This window comes from Drosophila subobscura, chromosome O (assembly GCF_008121235.1).
Source record: "Drosophila subobscura isolate 14011-0131.10 chromosome O, UCBerk_Dsub_1.0, whole genome shotgun sequence".
Lineage (NCBI taxonomy): Eukaryota > Metazoa > Arthropoda > Insecta > Diptera > Drosophilidae > Drosophila > Drosophila subobscura.
Window position 1 is genome coordinate 5,869,679 of NC_048533.1, and position 21,264 is coordinate 5,890,942.

A 21,264-nucleotide genomic window follows, 5' to 3' on the forward strand; every position below is an offset into this window, starting at 1 on the left:
TGTCTTCCTCTTGCCGATTACGATATATTTGCAGTATATTTTGAAAGTAAAAGGGTATATTTCGGTATATTTTATCGATAATTCCGCGGTCGCACTGGAAACGATGGCCCTGCGTGTTTTTGGTTTAAATTTAGTAAAAACTAATAGAAATCTGCTGCAAAATGCATGCAAGCCAACGGCCATGCCTGCAGGACAAGCGGTAAGTAGATCTACTGCAGAGGCAGAGATTGTCAATAGCTCAATTCGACTGTTTCAATAATGGCCAAACGTTTGCATAACCTTTTCAGGTGGCGGCGGCTTCATATGCCACAGAAGTGACGGTCCACGCCACACCGGCTGCTATCCAGAAGCAAAAGGTCAGCAAAGCCATGAAGGCCTATCTGACTCGTGCCACCGAGCACGACGAGTTCATGAAAACGCAGCACCTGGAGTTCCAAATCGGCAAGCGGCACTTGGCCAATATGATGGGTGCGGATGCCGAGACCTTTACCCAGGAAGACATCAATGTGAGTGGGTCTCTAATAGTTATGGTAGAATACTAATGAATTGTGACTTGCAGGAAGCCATCTCGTATTTGTTTCCCTCTGGTTTGTACGATCCAAAAGCAAGGCCCGCCATGAAGACACCAGAGGAAGTTTTTCCCGCGCGCAAGGCAGCAGAGTTCGATGAGACGGGCAGGCCATTCCATAGCATGTTCTATACGGGAAAACCAAATTTCTTTCAGCTTCTGCATGTGAGTTCATAGAAGTTGATGTTCATGAAAGGAGAGTTTATATTTATGTTATGAAATTCCAGGAAGTTGTGGAGGAAACCAACAAATTGTACGAACTGGAGGAACGCATGCTGCGTCGTGGCATCAAGCCCGATGAAAACCAAAAGCTGTAGGTGTCACGAGCTCATTACATAAGAGTTTTATAATGAAATCTTTCTTCTATTTGCCAGAGAAATCGCTGGCTTCCAGGTTCTGCCCAAAGATCAACTAGAAAAGCTGCTGGTGGAGAGCATTGCGGACATTGAATTCACGAACTTTTCCAACACGATGGAACGTTTGATTGCCTCCCCTTACTCCTACAAGAGCAAGGCATTTATTGAGCGCTACTTGAAGCCACTGATGGATCAGTCCAAGCAACTGGAGGTCCCCAAGCCAAAGATCGATGAGCAGGGACGTCAGTACATAACCACCTATGAGTGCCTGCGCAAGACGGCGCGTGCGGATGTCACCGTGCGAATGCCCGGCACTGGGCAAGATCACCATCAATGGGCAGGATATCTCGTACTTTGAGGATGAAAACAGCAGGGAACAGGTGAGTGGATGTAACAATAGATATAGCATATGGTTTTATTTAAGATTATAAATTATGATTTAAACGATTCTGCTTCGAAACAACAAAAGACACAGCCTAAAACCAGCCACAAATCAAAACTGCTCGCCTCCTCTACTACATCTAAACTCTAGATTACAGATAGTGTTGTATATATATATATATATATAATAGTAGGTATATAGTAGTAGTATATGGGGTGTGGTGTATATATATAGTATAGAATACAGAGCGCCAGACGCTTCAAATATCAAAAATTTCCTCTATGATAATATCAACAATCTTCTGGGGTTGGTCAAACACACTTAAACAATAGGAGGGAACATCTAATCTTCGATTCTAAACATATCCATCGAATATTTTCGGATGATTTTACTAAATGCTTTTAGCAACTATTTGCGCAAATTCTGCTTTTGTTGGTTGGAAATGACAATCAGCAGCTTATCGATCACTTTGCTCGCCTGCTGTTGCTGCGATATGAGGGCCTGCTTCAGTTCCTGTATTTCCTGCGTCAGAAACTCAATCCTGTCGGCATTCTCATCAATTTTGGTCGTTAGCGTTGTGAATTGTCCCGCATCTGGATCGGGATCGCCGGCCAGCACATAGCCCGTTGAGGCGCAGCCATTACTCGTGCTGTTGTTGTACTTGTTCTTGTAGGACAGATAGTTCTCCGCTGGGTTCTTCGAGGAGATGGTGTGTCCGAATTGTTTGCGCATCTTGCCCACCTCATAGGCCTTCATTAGAATGTCCCTGGGCAGGCGCTTCTCACTGGGATTCAACGGTTTGACGCACAAGACCACGCGATAGGCCTGTGGCGATACCAAGGCCGTGTAGTGCAGCAGATTCCTCAACCAGGTGGGCAGATACCCGTTAAACAGCGCCGATTCGATGTAGCTAATGAGCTTCGTCTGCCGCACCAGCTTTGAGAGTCCCGCCGTCTTTTTGAGACCCTGTATGTCATGCACAGCAATGCCGACAAGGAGATTCATCAGGATGATGGTGACAAAGAGCAGAAACAGCACAAAGGTGATCTGTGCGCTGACCTCCAGCAGAAAGGGGGGATCTTTGCCATCGGGATCGTTGATAAGGAGCGACAAATCCTGTTCGCCAATCATCATGACCAGCACCGAAATGAAGCCCATAAATGGATTGGCAAACGACGATGACGAGGGAAAGATCACACAAAAGCTAATGGTAAAGCCAATCAGCATGCAGGAGTAGGCCATAAAGAGCTTCGCAAACTCCCCCTGGACCTTGGTATACATGGCCACATAGACATCAAACACTGGCAGCTGTCCGATCATCAGCATGAGATTTGTCCAGCCCAAGAGCACGGCAAAGGCGCCAATGTGATTTTGAAAGGTGTACGTCTTGTTCGTGTAGATATAGGAGATGACAAAGACGCTGGTAATCACAAACCACTCCATTATGTTCTCCACTTGTGTCACATAATGTCGAAACGAAGAGTAGCCCGTGATGCCGTAAACCTTTCGAAATATCTCAACAATGGTGATGGCCACGAGCACCCACCATTGCATTTCCATCACAAACGGATTGTTGCGCAGCATATCCCCGAGGATGGACTGCTTTTGGCATAATTCCTGGGCCTGAATGGTCGTATTGTCATCCTTGCTGCCGTTGTAGCAGTTGTGGGCTAGAGCCGTCAGCACGTAGAGCGTTAGGAAGAGCACAAAGCTGAAGCAGAAGATCAGGCGTCCAATATAGTATTTTCGTATTTTTCCCCATTTGATGTACAGAAAAGAAGAACAGAGGGGATGCTCTAGTATCTCCTTTTGGCCCTCATCCACAAAGGTATTCAGATAGCTTATCTCACGGGGATGACAATGCTGCAGCAATTGGCGAAAGTCCAGCTCCAGCTCCACCTCACGATTGACGGGATCCTAAAACAGGGAGGATAAGGGACTTTACAAATCTTTCAAATCGAAAGGGTTTAGCCGCCACTCACCTGCGAATGATGCAGCGTGATGGCTGCATCCAGCTTCTGTCGTATCATGGCCACCGATGAGGGTGTCTTCCGTGTGATCACATTCAATGCGGATGTGCCCTTCTTCGATTTGGTGGTGACATCTGCCCCATGGAATATCAGCATCTCCACACACTGCACAAGGCCATCCAGAGCTGCCAAATGGAGAGCCGTAAAGCCATAGATATCCTTGTGATTGACATTGGCCCCCCACTGGATGAGCGTCTCCATGATGTCGTAGGCATTCTCGGACTTTCCCACTGCCGCATGGAGCGGCGTGCGATGGTCAAAGTCCTCGGCATTGGCGTCGGCATTCCCGTTCCTCAGCAGCGACTCCACACACTCCAGACTCGAAGTGCGTGCCGCCAGATGGAGCGGGGTGAAGCCTCGATGGTTCTTTAGCTTAGCATCCGCACCCTTGGACAGCAGCAGGTCCACACACTCCACATTGCCCTCATCCGCAGCGAGATGTAGGGCCGTGGACTCCTTCTCGCGAATGCAGATCCTTACATTCGCATCCGCATTGGGGGCATTGAGCAGGGCCTCGAGGCACTGCATATTGCCCAGATCGGCGGCCAAATGGATCGCATTTGTCCCATTCGGTTTGAGGGAGTTCACGTCGGCTCCCTCGCTGATGAAGATCTTCAGACACTCGAGAGCATTCGAACGCACGGCACAGTGCAGGAGACTCTCCTCGCAGTTGGGCTTATTGGTGTCCTTGGTAATGTCGGCCCCATTGTTGATTAGGAACTTGGCGGCCTCAGCGGCATTGCCAAAGGCGGCACAGTGTAGTGGTGTATAGCACTTGGACTGCAGATTCACATTCATTCCCTTGGAGACGAGCAATCCCAGCGTGGCAAGGCATCCGCTGAATGCCGCCAAATGCATGGAGGAGATGCCATTCTGATCGCAAAAGTGCAGATCAGCGCCCACCTCCATCAGGCCCTCGATGAGGTCCCAGCGCTTGAGGAACGCAGCCCACAAATAGCAGAGATTCTTCTCCAATTTCGAGGCAGACTCAAAGTGCGTCTTCGTGCTCTCGGCCACGACATTTCCCTGCTCAATGTCCTCAAATAAACGCACTCGCCCGGTGGCACTCTTCATCTGATCGATGAGACTTAGGCGAAGCGTATCATTGCAGATCTGAACGCTCAGCTCGCTGGTGGGCTCCTCGAAGCTGTCGTACATTGACGGTGCGCTCTCCGCCGGCGGTGACGGTCCACACTCCATGTATTCGAATTCTCCAGCTGTCGGATACTGGGCTTCGATCATGGCGTCAGTGTTGTTATTCCGCCATCGCACCATCAGGTTGGGTGGAATCGATTTGAAGCTATGTTGAAGAGATGTTTTTCTATGATTAGTGAAAGATAGTTTTGAATTGTTGGAATGCGGAAATTTAATTAGTTTAACAAACACACACACGTTTAGGTAATTAAAGAAAACATTTAAGTGGGTTTGGGGTCTAAAGAAATGTAAGCTAAAGTTTGTTTTACTTATTCCAAACATGCCTTTGGTTTTCTATAAAGATTATCTTCGGAAAACGAATAAAGTTTGTTTGTTTGGAGCACTTTTAAAGTGGCTTAAATAACTCTTAGGAATACACACGGAATACATTGAATCCCAAAAGATCTTTGTCAAATCTTTTTGACATTCTTTTCTCTGTCACCATGAAATCAAAACAGTTCTACTATTATTTTCGAAATTGTTAACCATCCTTGACTTATTTTTGTTCCACATTTAAAGTTCATTTTTGCAGCTGCTTTGCCTTTCTTCACAGTTGATTAAAAAAACTCTAAATTGCGTTCTCCAAATGTTTACAACCAACTGTTTTCTCTTTAACCCTGATAAAAATATAAGTTCTACCATTATGAGGCTTTCGAATGGTTAATGATTCATTCACTTTGAATTAAAACTTGGATCATTAGATAAAGTCGCAGCTGTCGTCTGGCTCTCATCTCTGTTATTTTTATAGATTTTTAAATCTGTTTTTCATTGTTTGTAAATGGCACTGAGCAGCACTAAAGTTCGAGTGTCTGTTTTGTTGGTTGACTCTGGCATCTACCGAGAGCATGCATAATTTTAAATAACTTAATTTTATTTTTCTCGCTTTCAGAGTTATGCAAAGTTGTCAATATTTTTATTTGGTCTACGTTGATTTATTGTCCGAGTGCCGGCTGTGATCTCTGGCGAAGTCCAAGACCAAAAGCTGATGTCGTTTATGGTTGATAATTTTTTTTGCATAATTTCAGACCTTGTCCATGCACTTGTTGTATAACTTTTGGGTGGGTAAGGGCATCCCTGACTTTTCTTTGTTGATCACTTAACTCTCTCTCTCGTTCACTCTCTCACCCTGATTGTATTTTTATCTCACATTGAAAATACGTACACCGTTTGCAGCCATATCCACGGATGATGCCAATTCGCCAATGAGCTATTTTCAATTTCTAATTTCATTTCCAAAATACATGGGAGACAAAGCACCGTCGAATGCCATACGGACTACGGACCGGACCGGATCGGATCGGATTGGACAGGGGGTGGGGGCGGGTGGTGTTGGTTGCAGTCGAACGAAACGGAACGGGACAAGTGGCTTACAATGGAAGCCTTTTGTGGTGATTATACAATTGTGATCATCTCTAACGGGCGGAAAATGCAAAAATGTTGTGTGAAAAAACGCGAATTTTTCACTTCCGTTTTGTTGTTGCCTTCTTTCTATTCTACAGCTTTTCTATTTTTCTACTTTTTTGTGTGTTTTTTTTTGTTGGTTTTATAATCACTACGAACGCGTTTTTCGATTTGCCTTTTTTCGTCTGAATTTTCAGTCAAGCCACAAACGCGTCCGCCTGCATTGTTGTTCCAAAACCGACTGCCGACTGCCCGAACTGAGCGCTTGATGAAAAACCATAAGCCGTTGTGGTTAAGTCGTCAATCGAGATTGAAAGAGAGGTAAACTACAGAGAGAATCGTGGAGAGATCTGGTACAAAGTGAGAGAGCCCTATAAGAGGGAGAGCGAGAGAGAGATGGCCAAAAATCATCTGTAAATTATTTGTGATTTTCGAGTGGGTGCGGAAATCTTTTTGGGCTTTTAAGAGTTGATATTTGGAAAGTGTTGGGGCTTGGGTGTTTTCTCTGTATGAAAGAGATGAAAGATTGCCTAAAGATCCTTTGAGGAAAACTAGTTTTTGTAGAGAAAAAATCAAGATTTATAGGAAGATTTGGATATCTTCGGAGCTTTAAATATTTGTGTTGTGTTATTGACCTCTAGAGAGCTTTGAGGTTCAATGGAATTTTGTTCACCAAAATGCAAACCCAAAGCCTTTAATATATTTTTCTTTGATAGGAGATCGTTAGAAATAGGTGCACTTTAAAAAGTTAAAAATATTAAATATGTGAGTGAAATCTTGTAAAAGATTTTTAGGTGGAATAATGCCAAATAATTGGTAGGGAAAAATGGAAGAGCTCGAAAGTTTGCGAACATAAAAATACATGGAATATGATCATATGATCATCAACCTATGTTCCAAATATGTGAAGTTTCATCTCTACTCCTTTAATTTAATTTAAATTAAATTAACTTTTTTTCATTTAGTTTATTAATGGTACTTTTATTTCCATTTGCTATTTAATGATAATTCGGTAATAATTAACTTGACTGCTGGATTGTGAAGTAATTCAAATAATTATCTAATATAATTTTTGCACGTGAAAACTTTCCACAAACAACCGACAAAAAAAAGGTTGTTGTTCTCTGGCAGAGAATTGTATTGTGTACGTAGAAATATGAAACCGTCTGGTTGCAGTTTTTTAACTTTATTTTTGATAGTAATTCATTCATTTGTCACATAAATCATTGAAATGCTTCCGTGTCTTTTTTGTTCGGGGTTTGGCGAACACATTTTCATATTTTATAAATGCTATTAGCTTTTGGGGGAGTCTTACACATAAGAGATGTAAACTTTCAGTGTAAACTGCAACAGAGTGAGAGTCTGAAGCAGAGGAAGAGGCAGAGGCAGAGGCAGAAGCTGGCTTTAACTTTATTTTCGAATTGGTGGCACTTACCGGTTATTTGCATTATTCTCATTGAGCGGCTGTTCCACTTCGGTCTTGGTAACGACACTGATCGAACGTGTCATGCGACGGGGTTTCGTACTGCCCTCCTTATAGCCAAGATTCTCCATGGTGTTGGCGACGATGACGATGGCCAGACGATGGTTGCTTCTCGTTGTCGTTGTCTCTGTCTTTGTATCGGTCGTTTGCTTTTTCTTGGTGAATCAAAACGCGCAAAAATGCGCTAAAATACTCAACGGAATTCAATGCACAATGCACTTTGGCTAAGACCGTTGTCAGCGCGTTGTAAATTGCCAATAAATAAACGGGCAATGTTACTTTCCAATATCACTGACACATACACACAGAAGACGGAGAGAAGTTGATTAATTTATAGCCCAATTCTCATGCTGGAGTTTGTCTCTGCAAAAGATAGTTTAGATGGAAAGTTTATAGATTGGGTTTTGTTCCCCCCCCAGTGATCGCTCCCACAGAGCTTCGAAACCCAACTAAATGGCAAAGATCTTTCAGGTTTACTTTCTTCTAAATATCTGCACAAATAACGAGGCTTCCTTGGGTTTATTTTCGACTGTGAGAACTAAGAGTCTGTGCCTGTGGACTCTGCCCAGAGTTTTTGGCTCTGATTTGCGTTGAATGCGACACTCCACTCCACTCGTGGGCCTGTTGGTCTGTTATCTAAGCGCCTGCCATTTGACGCAGCCTTTGATAAGCCTCGGTCCAAGTGCCCACCAGCATCATCATGGCATCATCATAATAATCACAGTGATAGCCAGACAATCTGGGTAGATTTATCTTCAAGTGCTACCGGTACTCTTAAAAGGGGGGATGTGTCTCTACCTTTTTCTAGTAATATCAGCCCCTCTCTGGACCCCAGCCATGAACTTTGTTTGCTTACTTTTTTGCTTGATTTTGTGTGTTCAGATTATTTACAATTTATGTCAACGTGAGAGAGGCAAAGTTTACAGACTTATTCATTCTCATTCATGTGAGTGCACATTCCTAAAGGGAGTTCAGGAGCGGTTATAAAGAAAGGGATTATTTAATAAAAGGTTTCTAAAGTATTTTCTATATATTTTTAGGGAGCTCTTTAAATTTAAATACTATTGGTTTTGTTTGTTTTAATCTTTCTCTTATTTCCTGTTTATTTTTTTGTGTTTATTATTTTAATCTTTTCTTTTTCTTATCTCGTTGTTAGATAATTGTATTTATCGTTCAGTTATTTTTATCTTTTGATATATTATGTCTCTTAAAAACTATTTTCTACACTTATTCTGCTGGAAAGAAGAAAAAGAGATGAAGAAGAATATTTTTCACAGCTCGTTTTTCCCCCCATTATTTATATAACGAATGCCCGGCTCGAGTTAATTGTTGTCTGAAATCTCAAATTCAATTACCCAACGAAGCGTTAAGCTTGTTTAGGTTCCATTTAATGGATTTTACTTCTGGCATCGTGTTACCCCCCAAGAATTTCTGGGAATCTTTCGAACCTGTTTGCAAAAACATAAACAAAAATCGCATAAACAATAGAACAAAAATAAAGAGATTGTTTGCCCGGCGACAAAACGCGAATGAAAAACTTTCTTTGCGTAAAAATTGTTGCTGACTTATTAGAAAAATCTGGTGATAAACAAGGCTAGAAAAAACCAAAAGACCGGAGACTGGGCGCTAAATTATGCGAGCAAATTAATCAAATTCTGTGCGTAGTTGAGAAACCTGTTTTCGGAGCTCCATAGTGGAGAGGAGATCTGATCTGATCTGCTGTGGTCTGTTGGTTATCGTCTGTCTCTGTGGCTTTCAGGCGGAGGGGAGTCGAGTCGAGCCAAGTCCAAAAGTCGCTAACAACACAAATAAATATTGGTTTGAACAACGCCCCCGTGTGATTACAGTTTTTCGTTGCAAAAGCAATTAATACATTTTTGATGAATTTTTCGCACTGGCAAAAGGCAAAACCTATTGTCTGGTATTCTTTAAATAGAGCAAACGATTACCGGAGGGTGGAACAGAACGGAACGGAACGGCGGCACGCTTTTGTTGTTGATTTTAATTGCTGATCGACGGATGGCCCGGAAGCGCCATTTTGCTTTTGGTCGGGCGACGGCCATTTTGGGAAAACTGCGACGCCATCGAAAGCGATCGTGCAGGAGGGAAATGACGACGGACGACGGAAAGCGCGACGATTGTACTTGTACTCGTCGGTTCTCTTACTTTCTTGTGTATTTCTTATCGCTCGAGCGTTGATTCAATTATAATTGAAATCAATTTGAGTTTCTTTTTCTTACTTTTTCTTTTGTGGACACAACGGATGGGTCCAGGGGTTGGTGGGGGAGGCATTACGAGCAAACGCATTGGCCCGAGTTAAGTTTTTATTTGTTGCGTTGCTTTCATAATGCCCTTGAACCTGAATCGCATGCCCCCATTGCCCGCACTCAACTATACATATGAAGAAATAAAGTACATAGAATATAGAGGCACTACTAGATCTATCTCTCATGGTGTGTGCATGCAGCTTGCAATTGAATTTCTGTGCCATAGTGCACCAATTAAAGGATAACAAACGTAGTAAACAAATCTCAATTGTTATTCATGAGCGGGAGCTTTCCATTTGACAGACATTTTCTTAAATCGTTCGTTGTATTATCACAGATCTGAAGAGCGTTTTATTTGTGCAGATATTTCAGATTGAATTTCATGATTAAAGCTAAGAAAACTAAAAAAGAGTTTCTGTAGAACACAGCCCTATAGATCATCATAATCTTTAATCTCTTACTGGTATTTTGATTAGATCTTTATTTCATCTCTTTTTCAGAGTACTGCTTCAGTAAACCTTCTAGTATTTTCTTGCATTTCTCTTAGTCCTTTTTCTTTGATGTTTAAGGCATACAATTTCACTTTACATTGTTCCAAGTCTTTGTATTCGGCTTTTAATGACAGGCCCAGTGCCGTGGCTGCATTAATCGACCCGACATTTTATTCCTTTTTTTATGGATAGTTTTCCGACACTTAAGACGCGGACGCTCAACGACGTAGAATCGACTGATAAAAAGAACTGCGCCAAAATGATATTCTGCTCTCCGTTTGTCTCCGGTCCGTGTCCAAAACTAAGCGCCCGAGAGACGCGTCAATGAAGATGTAGATACAGTACACTTAGTATATATACTATACATAGTCCGACAGTCTTTTACAGCTGTACGACGACGATGGCCCACGAAGATGCCGTCGTTGTTGTACTTACTGTGATCACATCTTCGTCGGATGTGTCAAACTATAAAATTCATTTAAATCATAATAAAAGGTACCCGCGAATATTCTTGAAGTGGGCATCAAAATGCCGGGTTGTCTATAGAATTTACACCTCTACATAGATAATCTTGAGAAATGTATAGAGTGTTCTAGTAGAAATTTCTGGGGGAAGACCTTAGGCAAGTGTCCCTTAAATTATTTAAAGAAAAAGCCCAAAGAAATAGGGAATTACGAACCCCCAAACACCCCATTTATTCCTGTGAAAATGGTTCTGAATTTGTGTGGCGGGAACCCCTTAAATATAGGGGATTATAAACCAGTTTTGATCTCTCGTGTGCTTCGTCACATTTTCTGCAAATTGGTTGCTATTTTTATCGCATTTTTTCTCTGCCGTTAATTGTGTGTGTACATTAATTTAAAAATCTTGTTCGTGATCCTAAAGCCTTTTAATGTTTCTCGCTGTAGCGTGAAGTCATCTATCCAGCAATTTGTTTAAACAAATCACAAATTTGTCCGCTCTCTCGCGCGGGCTCTCATCTCGAAAATCTTTTGATTTGATTGATTGTCGTTTGTCAATTTGGTTTACCAAAAAAGAACGAGTTAAAAAATGGCTTGTTCCCCAGTTCGATTGTTTAGGTTTTTATTGTTTATTGTTTTTTAATCATAACGTTTATTGTCTGTGTGCCGTGGACCAATGTGCCCCCGAGGGGGGCTTGGACTTTATTTCCCACGCAATCGGATCGACAGATCAGACGACCTGAAAACCAAATTCAGAATTTGAATTACGATTTGTTGTGATCTGTTCTGTTGGATTATGTGAACTTTGAAACTGGCGTCACAGTGTGTTTTTTGTTTGGGTGTTTAATATGCAACAAATATGTGAGTAATTAATTGTATGAATATATTCTATATTCCCAGAATTTAGCAGCTGATTGGGGGAGTTCTTTGGAATGAATTTGAATGAGATTCATTCATTCATTGGGTTGCTATTGTCGTTTGGGCAACAGTTTTTTCTATTAGCAATTAATTACTGTATAATTGTTTCATACTTAGAACCCATAAAATGATCCCTTTTTTATGGCTGAACCCAGGACCTATTCAAGAGAATTCTTTATAATAGTGAAAGAAAAGCCATTTCTGCTCCTTCATCTGTTCTTTTTCCTTCTAAACTGATTCTCATTTACTTCAAATACCTTATTTACCTCCTTTCTAAGGTTTTATTTAAGACATTTTTGTTTTAAAAACAATTACTTCATTCAGAGTTTTACAATTAAAAATGCTTTTGTGTTCTATGGGATACACTTGTTCTGTATTTCCCCCGTACTGTTAACAAATGGATTGTGGGAGGGGGACAGCGCGTGCTGCTGAGCCTGGCCTGCGGCGCTGCAATTATCGCTAGACCTCTGCCTAATGCACTTATAATTTGCATCACACCTAGTGTTAGAGAGAGATCGCACAGTTCACACTAGCCGTAGCCGACGAACCGCCCCAAGGGCGAACATGCAACAATTTGTTGCAGTTTAGTGGCTGTGCGGCTAACAGACATTTAATTTGGCTAACGATTTGGCCATTATCTATTGTTGTACAGGAAGTGCTACCGCAATCGCATTCGCATTCACATTCTGGTGAATACAATAACTATATATATAGATCTATCTCTATTCTCTGGACAATGGATGCCTCGGGGGTGACATCTGAACTTGACATCTAACGGTGGCCCGATTTTTCATTTTTCGCGTTTTCCTCTAATTTGTATGTTCTTGGGGTCTTTTGCAGCTGCTATTCCCGCTGAACTACAGCGAATTGCTGGGCAAAGTCGATGTGGAGGCCAATGTCGAAGGCGGCGGTCCATCCGGTCAGTCGGGTGCCATTCGCTGGGGCATTGCCATGTGTTTGCGCAGCTTCGTTGATCAAGAGATGATTGAGTCAATGCGTTTGGGTAAGTGCCTTTTCTTTAGCTCTATATATTTGCCGCTAATTGTTCCCATTTATGTTGCAGTCGGTCTGCTGACACGTGACTATCGCCGGCGCGAGCGCAAGAAGTTCGGACAGGAAGGAGCACGCCGAAAGTACACGTGGAAGAAGCGCTAAGGGGCGCACATCTCGCACGTTGCATTTCAGTTTACAAATGTTAAATAAATATCAAACTATGTTAAAGATAGTCTTTCTCTACATTTGGTCGAGCGGCCTGAGGCCCAGCAGCTGCATTCCCTGCTGCAGCGTCCGCTTGGCGGCTTGGAAGAGCAGCAAACGCTGTGATTGCTTCAGTGGGCAGCTCTCCAGCTTCACAGGTAAACGTTTCAGGGCACGACTTGTGGCATTGCTGGAGGAGATTCAGAGTAAGGATTACAAGATTCTAGACATCTGGAATTCTTGAGATTCGTACCACAAACCAAACAAATAATTGACCAGAACACACGCCTCCAATTGCTCCTTGGAGTGCCATACGCATTGATCAAAACGCGCCAGCTCATAGAGCAAATCTAAGGCATCCACTGGCTCCTGGCTGTAATGCTGCCAATCGGGTACAATGTCCTCCAGTTCTACATCTTTGAAGTTATCCAAAAGGCTATGCAGGCGGCAGTGTGTGTACTGCAGCTTAATGCCCGTATCCCCATTGACTTGGAGTGCCTGCTGCCAGCTGAATTCATGATCGCGCTGTCGTCGCTGCTTGAGGACATTCACCAGGACAGCCGAAACACCCAGGATATCACAGACATCTTCATCGTCCAGAGAGCTATTCGCTCTGGTGGCTAAAATGGAGATTATAAATAATGAGTTCTTAATCAATTTTAGATGTTATGGATCGGACACATACTTGCACTTTGATTGCGCTTCTCTCGCATCACGTCGCGTGCCTCGTCCAGGACATCCCTCAGAAATATGGCCTTGCCCTGGCGCGTGCTCATACCATGAATGCGGCCGAATTTCACATGCTGCAGCTGCTCCAGACTCAGTCGCTTGTCCAAGGCAGCCGTTGTCTTGAATAAGGCATTGAAATGATCCGCCTGGCCATTGTCCACCACGTAGAGGATGCGGGAGAACTGCAAACGGGAGTGACGCTCTAGAAGCGCAGCTATATCCCTTGCCAGATACAACGTAGAGCCATCGCTTTTGATTACGGGAATGCGTCGATCATCCACCACCACAATCTCGCGGCCATCCAGCTCGCGCTGAAGAATGCCCTGCAGAGCGTAGCTTCTGCAGCACATCGCTGATTTGCTGCTGGGAATACTGCGACTCCCATTCGTAGCTGTCAAAGTGGACGCCTAGTCGATTGTAGACACCCGACAGTTCCTCAATAGTGTACTTTCGATACTGCTGCCATTGCTGGGCCATGGCGTCGTCTGTTCCTGCCTCCAGGGCTGTGAAGAGGTCTCTCGCTCGCTGTGCAATCTCTGGGTTCTCCTCAGACGCTTTATTGGCAGCCACATAGGATCTGTATAACGTCTCAATGGGCGCTCTCTGCATATCTTTATCGCTGACTTGGTTCAGCTGAACACCCAAGGCCAGGAGGCCAAATTGTGTGCCCCAGTCCCCGAGGTAATTGAGGCGAGTGGTCCGGTAACCCAAATGCTGGTGGAGATTGGCCAGCACATTGCCAATGATCGTGGAGCGCAGGTGGCCCACATGGAAGGGCTTGGCAATGTTGGGGGAACTGTACTCCACAACCACATGCTCGTCAGCTGGCGAGAGCGGCATAACCTCCGGCTGCCTTTTCCGCAGAAGCTGCTCCACAAATGCCTGCGGCTGCAGCTGGAACTCCACTTTGGCGGCACTGCGTCCAACACTGGGCACCAAACGCACTTTCTCTATGTACGTCGCATCGAAGGTATGACTCCTCAGGGAGTCCAGCAGCTCCTGTTCCTGTTGTGAAATGGCAGCCGGCACAGTCCATTCCAGAGTCGGCCGCCGGGCATTTTGCAGCTGCTGTTTCTTGAGGGGCACTTCCAGGGCATGGTAAATGTTCTTCAGCTGCGGCAGCTACAGGAAGGAGTCTTGGGAGAGTTAACACAATGAAGTTGAAGGGTTTAGAAAGCTTACCTGATCAGAAATAGCGCGACGAATCCGAATCATTTAATTTTTTATTTGTTTTGGTATGTAATCGCTACAGCGATTTGGATGGTTTCCAGCGGAACTATCGATAAAATATACCAAAATCTTAAATTATATTCCTCGATATTGATGTTCTATTTGATTTTACTAGCTTGCAAAGACTTTGAACACTAAAACAATAATTTAATCCGTTTGAAGAATAAATATGGCGTATGTTTATCTCCTCCTTTTATTAGATTGTATACCTTATGACCCAATATTTTACAAATTTGTAATTGAATTTTTCATTAATATCAACCTTTGATGGAACCGCGGGAGCTTAGTCTTCAGTATGTAAATGTATGTAAATTATTAAAAGCGACACATGTATATTAACTGAAGAAATTGAAAAATTTGAAAAATAGCGCCACCATGGTTAGTGATAGCGCACACAACAACAAAAAAATAAATTATATTGTTTTCCTGAAAAGGAAATGGAAGATAGGTAAATAATATAATAAGCTCGGAGTGGTTTGGGGGGAAGTTCTTCTATATTTACAACATAATTGGGGCTAGATTCCGGCGTATACATTGGAATTACTCCTTTCATTATTATCTAACTAATCACCAGTTTCTTTGATTTGATTTCTTTTCTTTTATTTGTATATACTCTCTAAATTTTATTGGTTGAAATCAAGTACGTACATACGTACATTGCTTTTTGCTTTGAAGCATCTTAAGATATAAAATTCTTCCTATTTACTTTCTATTTCCGCCATGTACTTTAAAATGTTATCTCGAAAATAAATACTTTTTTCCTAAGCAAAGGTGAGGTTCGTTTCAAATATACCAAAAACAATATACGTTCACACTCACAGATAACGTAATCGTATTTCATTTTCCTCGACTTTGATCTTCTGTTTGATATTACTAGCTGGTTAGGAATCTCCGCGCTAAAACTATAAATTTATACAATTAATCATTAAATTCTCCACAAGATTGGCTAATTTTCAGGACTTGTCTTTATTAGTTTGTTTGCAAAATAAGGTTAAAGCTAAAAAGGCTCGTTTCCAGGACTTGCTCTTACCACCTCTATGGGGCTGCCAGATTGCTGGAATAAGAAAAAAATTATTTTTATCGATGATTAAACAAATTTACCAGGTTGAATAAAAGTTTAAGCATTTAAAATGTTTTAATTATCGCGACTTTCAGATGCTTCTGCTGAGAAATGGCAACAAATTGAACTGGGCACTGCGACGCCCCTGCAAACATATGTTTTCTCTCCCATTTCCAATCAAAATTTCCATAAAGCGGGTAGCCACCCCGCAATCCACCGGATTTTCACGACAGAGAAACGGAGAACTTCCAAGCCCTGCGTCAACTCCAACGCCGACGCGCTGGGGTGCTTCAACAACGTTCATGCTGGGGACTCATTCGTGTTCGTACCGTCGTCGAGTGGCCAACGTTTTTGCGGTGAAAATAAACCCCTCAACAGAAATCCCAAGAATAACCAAAGGAGAAGCATAGCAGGCAGCAGCAGCAGCAGAGTCCACAAGCAGCAGCAGTGCAAAACTCAATTCAAATTGAAAAAGTGTGTTTTCTTGTGAACCTCTAATATATGTTGTTGTTGTTGTTGTATGCCCAGTAGACCCCCTTCAAGACGCGGGGTAAAGTAAACCACAAAAAAGTCTCGCTCCAGTGGCCATATCCGAGGAAAAGAAAAACCAAGAGATTATCGCAAAATTGCAGTCGAAATGCGAGGCGGCAAATGCATACCACAGGGCTGTCATGAAAAATAGATATCGATTTGCCAGGGCATAAAAATAAAAGCAATACAACTAACGAACGAACGAGCTAGCCGAGGGGAAGGGTAGGGGAGGGTGTCGAGTCTACGGGATTTTTATAGGCAGTAAAAATGTTTTTCCCCATTGGCTATAATCCTTTAATTGGCTAATTACTAGGATATTCAGTGGGCTTATATCAAAATTTTCGAACAAATTCCGCGCCAGGGGTTTGTGTGTGCGTGTTTGTGCATGAGATCATCAGTGGAACGGTAAAAAAAAATACAGAAGTACCGTTGGCTGGCGCCTGCTGGTATGCAATGCTTTTCCTCACTTCCATTTTCTTCATTTTTTAAAAACCAGGCAAAATCTTATACACTTTTCGGCCTATGACAATAATACAGACGCACTTTCTTCGCTACGCATTATCCAGGTGCGTGTGCGTATAGAGAGTGAGAGAGAAAGTGAGAGAGTAAGAGAGGTATAGACAGAGAGAGAGATATACACACATAGAGAGATAGAGCGGAAACGGAAGCTAACTGAAAGCGCGTGTGATTCCCTGTGTGTGTCCCTGGTTGTTGCTCCCAAAAGGAAAACACAAAAAAAAGCAATAAAATAAGTAAACTTAAATTTTAAGAAGGAAGAATATACATAAGCCTACGTGCGCGTGTTGAATTTAATTTGTATTTTCTGGTACAACATCAAAAGCATTTCCCTATGATTGGCTCATTCTGGAATCTGTGCAGAGCGTGCCCATCAATGCCGGTCGACAAGGTGAGTAGTATCCCCCATATACCCCTACCTTACCCCCAATCCTATCTTTTTTATAATCTATTGAAAGCCATATTTGTCTGACTGTTTTTAAGGGTCTCGTTTCGTTTCGTTCTGCTAGCCTCTTAGCCCACTTTAGAGACTGCGAACATTTGCATTTATATTGTCACAGCCCTTTCCTTTTGATTTATCGTCGACAGTTGTGTCTGTCTTTTGTTGGAGAGTGTACGTTTGTAATGGATTTTTATTGCAATCTTGCAGGCGACAAGTGAATGGGAATGGGGATGTTTGTGGGTGAGGGATGGCGGATGCAGTGCCTCGGAAATGGGGTGACTCGAAGCCGGGCTCGACTGAGTTATGACTCGACTAAAAAGAATTGTGGGATTAGGGTGCATTTTTGATTTCGGGCGAAAAAAATATATGAATATTTTATACCACATTATGTGGGAAGGGGTTTTTTTGTGGGGTTAGAAGTATATTTTCCAGAGCATTAGTGAAATTAATCGTAAATAATGACTTTCATAATTCAACAAAATGATTGTCGGTGTTTCTAATGAAATTCTAAAGCGTCGCATAAAGTGATTAATTATTTTTGCTGCATCGAAGATTCGTAGAAATGGACATTTAATCTCCTTACGCCTCTTCTGTCTTACCATTTTGTTCCATCATCCATCTCTTTTGATTTCCCTTTGGTCGTATTTCTTGCAGTTCTTTCATAACTTTGATCAATATCACCTTACAATCCTTGGAGTGTCATTACATTCAGCCCCAAAGCCAAAGCCAGAGAGTCATGCAACATTATTCGTACTTACTTTTGCAGCCACAACTCAACTCCAAACCAAAAAGTAGACCAAAAAGAATATATAGGTATATGTTTAGTTGTGCGACTATGAAGACATAAAGTAAATAACAAAAATATTCTCTGGCTGGAGAATAAATTAACTGACATTACGGCCGACACCGAGCGCGTCAGCAAAACGCGAAGTAAGCCGAGAAACACGGGCCAACAGAAGACCCAAGGCAAAGAAAAATGGCCAAAAAGGCAGGCAGAGGAGCCCACCAGAAAATCAATAGCATATGGCTTGTGGCACAGACAGCGGTGCCAACACGGTGGCCGGGGGCACGGGTACCTAGCCAGCTGTGGCCGGCCGGGGTGCCACGGTGCCCCGGTGCCCATGGACTATAGGGAGCCACCGGCAGCAGGCCCGAGACACCGACACCGACACCGAAATGAATGTCGCCACTCACTGGAACACTCACTCAATGGAATGGCATGGACAGACACTCACTCTCTTTGGAAGAAGGTTCCACTAAGGCCATTCCAATGGCTGTGCAGAACAGCTGATTCATCAACATGTCAGAGGAAAGGGGGCCTCCATAGATAAAGGACGGAAAGCCAAATGCAATTCGCTGGCTAATTTCAAGTAAAAACTTTACACAAATACGCGTTGAGCCACACAAATTGTATTTCGCGCATGTGCAACGGAGAGAGAGTGCGACAGTGAGAGAGTGGAAGGCAGGAAGAAACGAAAGCAGAAACTAGGGGAAAGAGAGGTGGAGAATGAGAGTAAGAAGCTCTAGATAAAGAGAGTAAAATCTCCCAGAGAGCACCTTTTCAGCCGGCGTTTTATTCAAAGTTCATGCTGTTTTTTTTGCGCCGCTTGTCCGACCATATGACGTACAGCAGGGAAGGAAAATCGTCTTGCGGTATTACATCAGCGTCAGGGCAGAAGTCAAAAGTTTTTATTGCAACACCTTGCCACCCAACCACCCTGCCAACCAACCATCCATCCAGCCAACCACCCACCACCGGACTCCTCCTTTATTTTTTTGTGTCGCACCAACAACAACAAGTGCCGGCTATGTGTCGCCAGCCAGTCGTCAGTCACACGCCTATCGATTCGCCCGCACACATATGATGGCTCCTTCTGGCTTCTGGCTGCTCCTTCGGATCGATCCATGCAGTCAGCTGGGCGTCGGCCCCAGGACTAGGGACTGTGTTGAAGCTGCTTGCTCCTGCATAAGTAGTTTCACTTACTCGTATTTTATGCTGGGTTTATCGCCACTCCTACAGTCCTCCAGTCACAGCCGCAGCCACATCCGCACTTGTTGGAGGTTGCCATGGCAGCATTGTCTGTGGCTGCTGCTGCTGCTGTCTTTTGTTCCTCGTCTTATCTTATGGGAGCAGGAAACTGTGGGGATAAGCAGGAGGATGAGTAGTCCTGCCTGACAGTTTCCACTTTCCACTTTGAATGCTTACCAAATTCATTTCTCTTCGTTTTTTTTTTTTTTTTTGACTCATTTTTGTACGTGTTGGCAATTTGTGTGGAAGAAGTGTGGGGGAAATGTTTCTATTAGATATTTTTATGGTTGCAAATTCGTAAAGGAAATTAGATTTGAAAATAAGAATAGAATATAACAAAATGGAATACAAGAGAATAGATTCCACTTCAATCTATTCTCTTAAGAATTAAGAATGAAATACATAGAATAGACTTAAATGGAGTAAAGAATTTAAAGAGTAAGGACAGATGTATTGAAGAATAATCATAAATATAATAGATTGAATCAGGAATCCTTTTTATACGAAGTATAAACTTATAACTCGCAAAAGTTAGTCTCCAAGAACATGGATAAGGTTAAATAAAGTTCCATTTTATTCAAACTAAACTGCAAAGAAAAAACTAATCAAACAATTTTCCAATTCAAAAGCGATTGATTTTTAAGCTCTCCGCTGGAGTTTTACATTTCCTCGAAGAATTCATAATGGAAAACTTGGCATTTCATTTGGCATTTGTCTATCCAAAGTGTGCAATTCCCAGCCCTGTCACCCCTTCAATGCATCTAAAGAAGGCAATTTGCGGGTATTTCTTCCACTGCAGCATAATCCACACCAAACTGCAAGTTGGGAGGAATATCAAAGTCAAATTGAAAGCTGAATCCTTAGAGGATTTGGCAGGAGTGAAAAGTTCCTTTGGTGGGCAGCAATCTCCATGGAGTAGACTGTCGGTGGAGCACAAAACTTTTCTAATTACTTGAGGTCAACATTTTCGGTGGTGCGGTTGGTGCGAAATCAAAAATGTAAACTACACTCCAGTAAGGTCACCTCAAAAGTGTAAACATTTGTGAGAGAGTTTAACTTTTGTGCCAGCTAATGGCAAACATTTTTGCCCTGCACTTTATATAACCTTCTCCTGACAGTTGAAATGCTGAAACACATGTCGCACGAGAGTTTTCCTCCCACTCCATCTCAGTGTTCGCTTTTCCGGCTCTTTCGATTGTATTTTCAGGTTTCCTCCTTCGTCAGTCACTCACTCATTTTGATATTTGCATATTTTCAACGCAAATCAGAGCATTGCATGCGGAGGGCATATAACAATTTTACATTTCCCAGAAGTTTTTATATATTTTTGCTTTTTTTTTTTGTTTTTGTTTACATTTTTAGGAATTTTAGAGCAAATATTTGTATGACTCTTAAATAATGTTCCTTTTGTGGGAGGGCTTTTTATGGTCAATTGGTTTTTCATTGATCAAATTTGCTTCAATGGGCCATTGATCCTTGACTCTGACTTGCGAACTGAGTATTCTGGATATTATTCCTGCTGTGTGTTGACTGGCATATTCCGTGTTAATCAGAAGAATCATTTTCCGTATTGATTTTCCCTATCGACAGCCATTAAAAATACTGCGCACGAACGTCGAAACAGGCACGAAATGTCTATCAAGTCGTGCCCCATCAATGTCAGGCGATTATAAAGAGTACAGAGAACACACACATAAAACAGAACTTTTCCCATTAAAGCGCAGGGACAGAGCTGATGCCTCTGAAGCCTGGTGCCTCGTATTGTATACGTAATGAGTATCTAATGCCAATTATAAGCAATTTGCTGATGCTTTCCGTCTTGGCTGATTAATCCTGCTAAGAACATCTCTCCCTCCGGAGAAAAAAAAGAATTACCAGAGATTTTATTAGTTTTGATTAATTTTTTAAGGAAAAAAGTAAGCATTAACCGTGTGACTGGTTCCATATGGAACCAGGACACGCCTCAGCCAGGGGATATT

The 21,264-nt window shown here is 42.6% G+C and overlaps 4 protein-coding genes across 18 annotated transcripts in view; 2 read left to right on the forward strand and 2 right to left on the reverse strand.

The window, feature by feature from the left end:
* Positions 1–81: 81 nt before the first annotated feature.
* Positions 82–12,772, forward strand: LOC117898955 (28S ribosomal protein S9, mitochondrial). The gene is given in 8 exon segments (XM_034808693.1): positions 82–199; positions 288–506; positions 560–733; positions 796–881; positions 943–1,240; positions 1,242–1,304; positions 12,392–12,554; positions 12,615–12,772. Coding segments are annotated over 8 exon segments (1,191 nt in total). The 5' UTR covers positions 82–103; the 3' UTR covers positions 12,707–12,772.
* On the reverse strand, positions 1,310–7,871 carry LOC117898951 (transient receptor potential channel pyrexia). Of its 4 annotated transcripts, none has more exons than XM_034808675.1 (3): positions 7,367–7,871; positions 3,289–4,657; positions 1,310–3,223 (listed from the first exon to the last, which is right to left on the reverse strand). In XM_034808675.1, the coding sequence occupies exons 1-3, from the start codon at positions 7,483–7,485 to the stop codon at positions 1,715–1,717; spliced, it is 2,997 nt and encodes a 998-aa protein (XP_034664566.1). In that variant the 5' UTR covers positions 7,486–7,871; the 3' UTR covers positions 1,310–1,714. The 4 variants fall into 4 exon arrangements, with proteins under 4 accessions (XP_034664566.1, XP_034664567.1, XP_034664569.1 ...); XM_034808676.1 differs by having other exon boundaries at positions 3,289–4,636; positions 7,367–7,867; XM_034808678.1 differs by lacking the exon at positions 7,367–7,871 and adding an exon at positions 5,693–6,182 and having other exon boundaries at positions 3,289–4,636.
* On the reverse strand, positions 12,757–14,753 carry LOC117898954 (probable arginine--tRNA ligase, mitochondrial). Its single transcript, XM_034808692.1, is given in 5 exon segments — positions 12,757–12,938; positions 13,002–13,368; positions 13,434–13,800; positions 13,802–14,599; positions 14,660–14,753. Coding segments are annotated over 5 exon segments (1,719 nt in total). The 5' UTR covers positions 14,693–14,753; the 3' UTR covers positions 12,757–12,784.
* Positions 14,754–16,080: 1,327 nt separating this feature from the next.
* The window catches only part of LOC117898952 (serine/arginine repetitive matrix protein 1), a 31,297-nt gene continuing 26,113 nt past the window's right edge, over positions 16,081–21,264 (forward strand). For 6 of the 12 annotated variants that reach the window (XM_034808684.1, XM_034808679.1, XM_034808685.1 and 3 more), the window contains exons 1-2: positions 16,081–16,241; positions 16,795–17,205. In XM_034808684.1, the coding sequence (XP_034664575.1) occupies positions 17,149–17,205 (57 nt within the window). In that variant the 5' untranslated portion in view covers positions 16,081–16,241; positions 16,795–17,148. The remainder of the gene's footprint in view (positions 16,242–16,794; positions 17,206–21,264) is intronic. The other 6 variants (XM_034808688.1, XM_034808689.1, XM_034808690.1 and 3 more) reach the window with 2 other exon arrangements.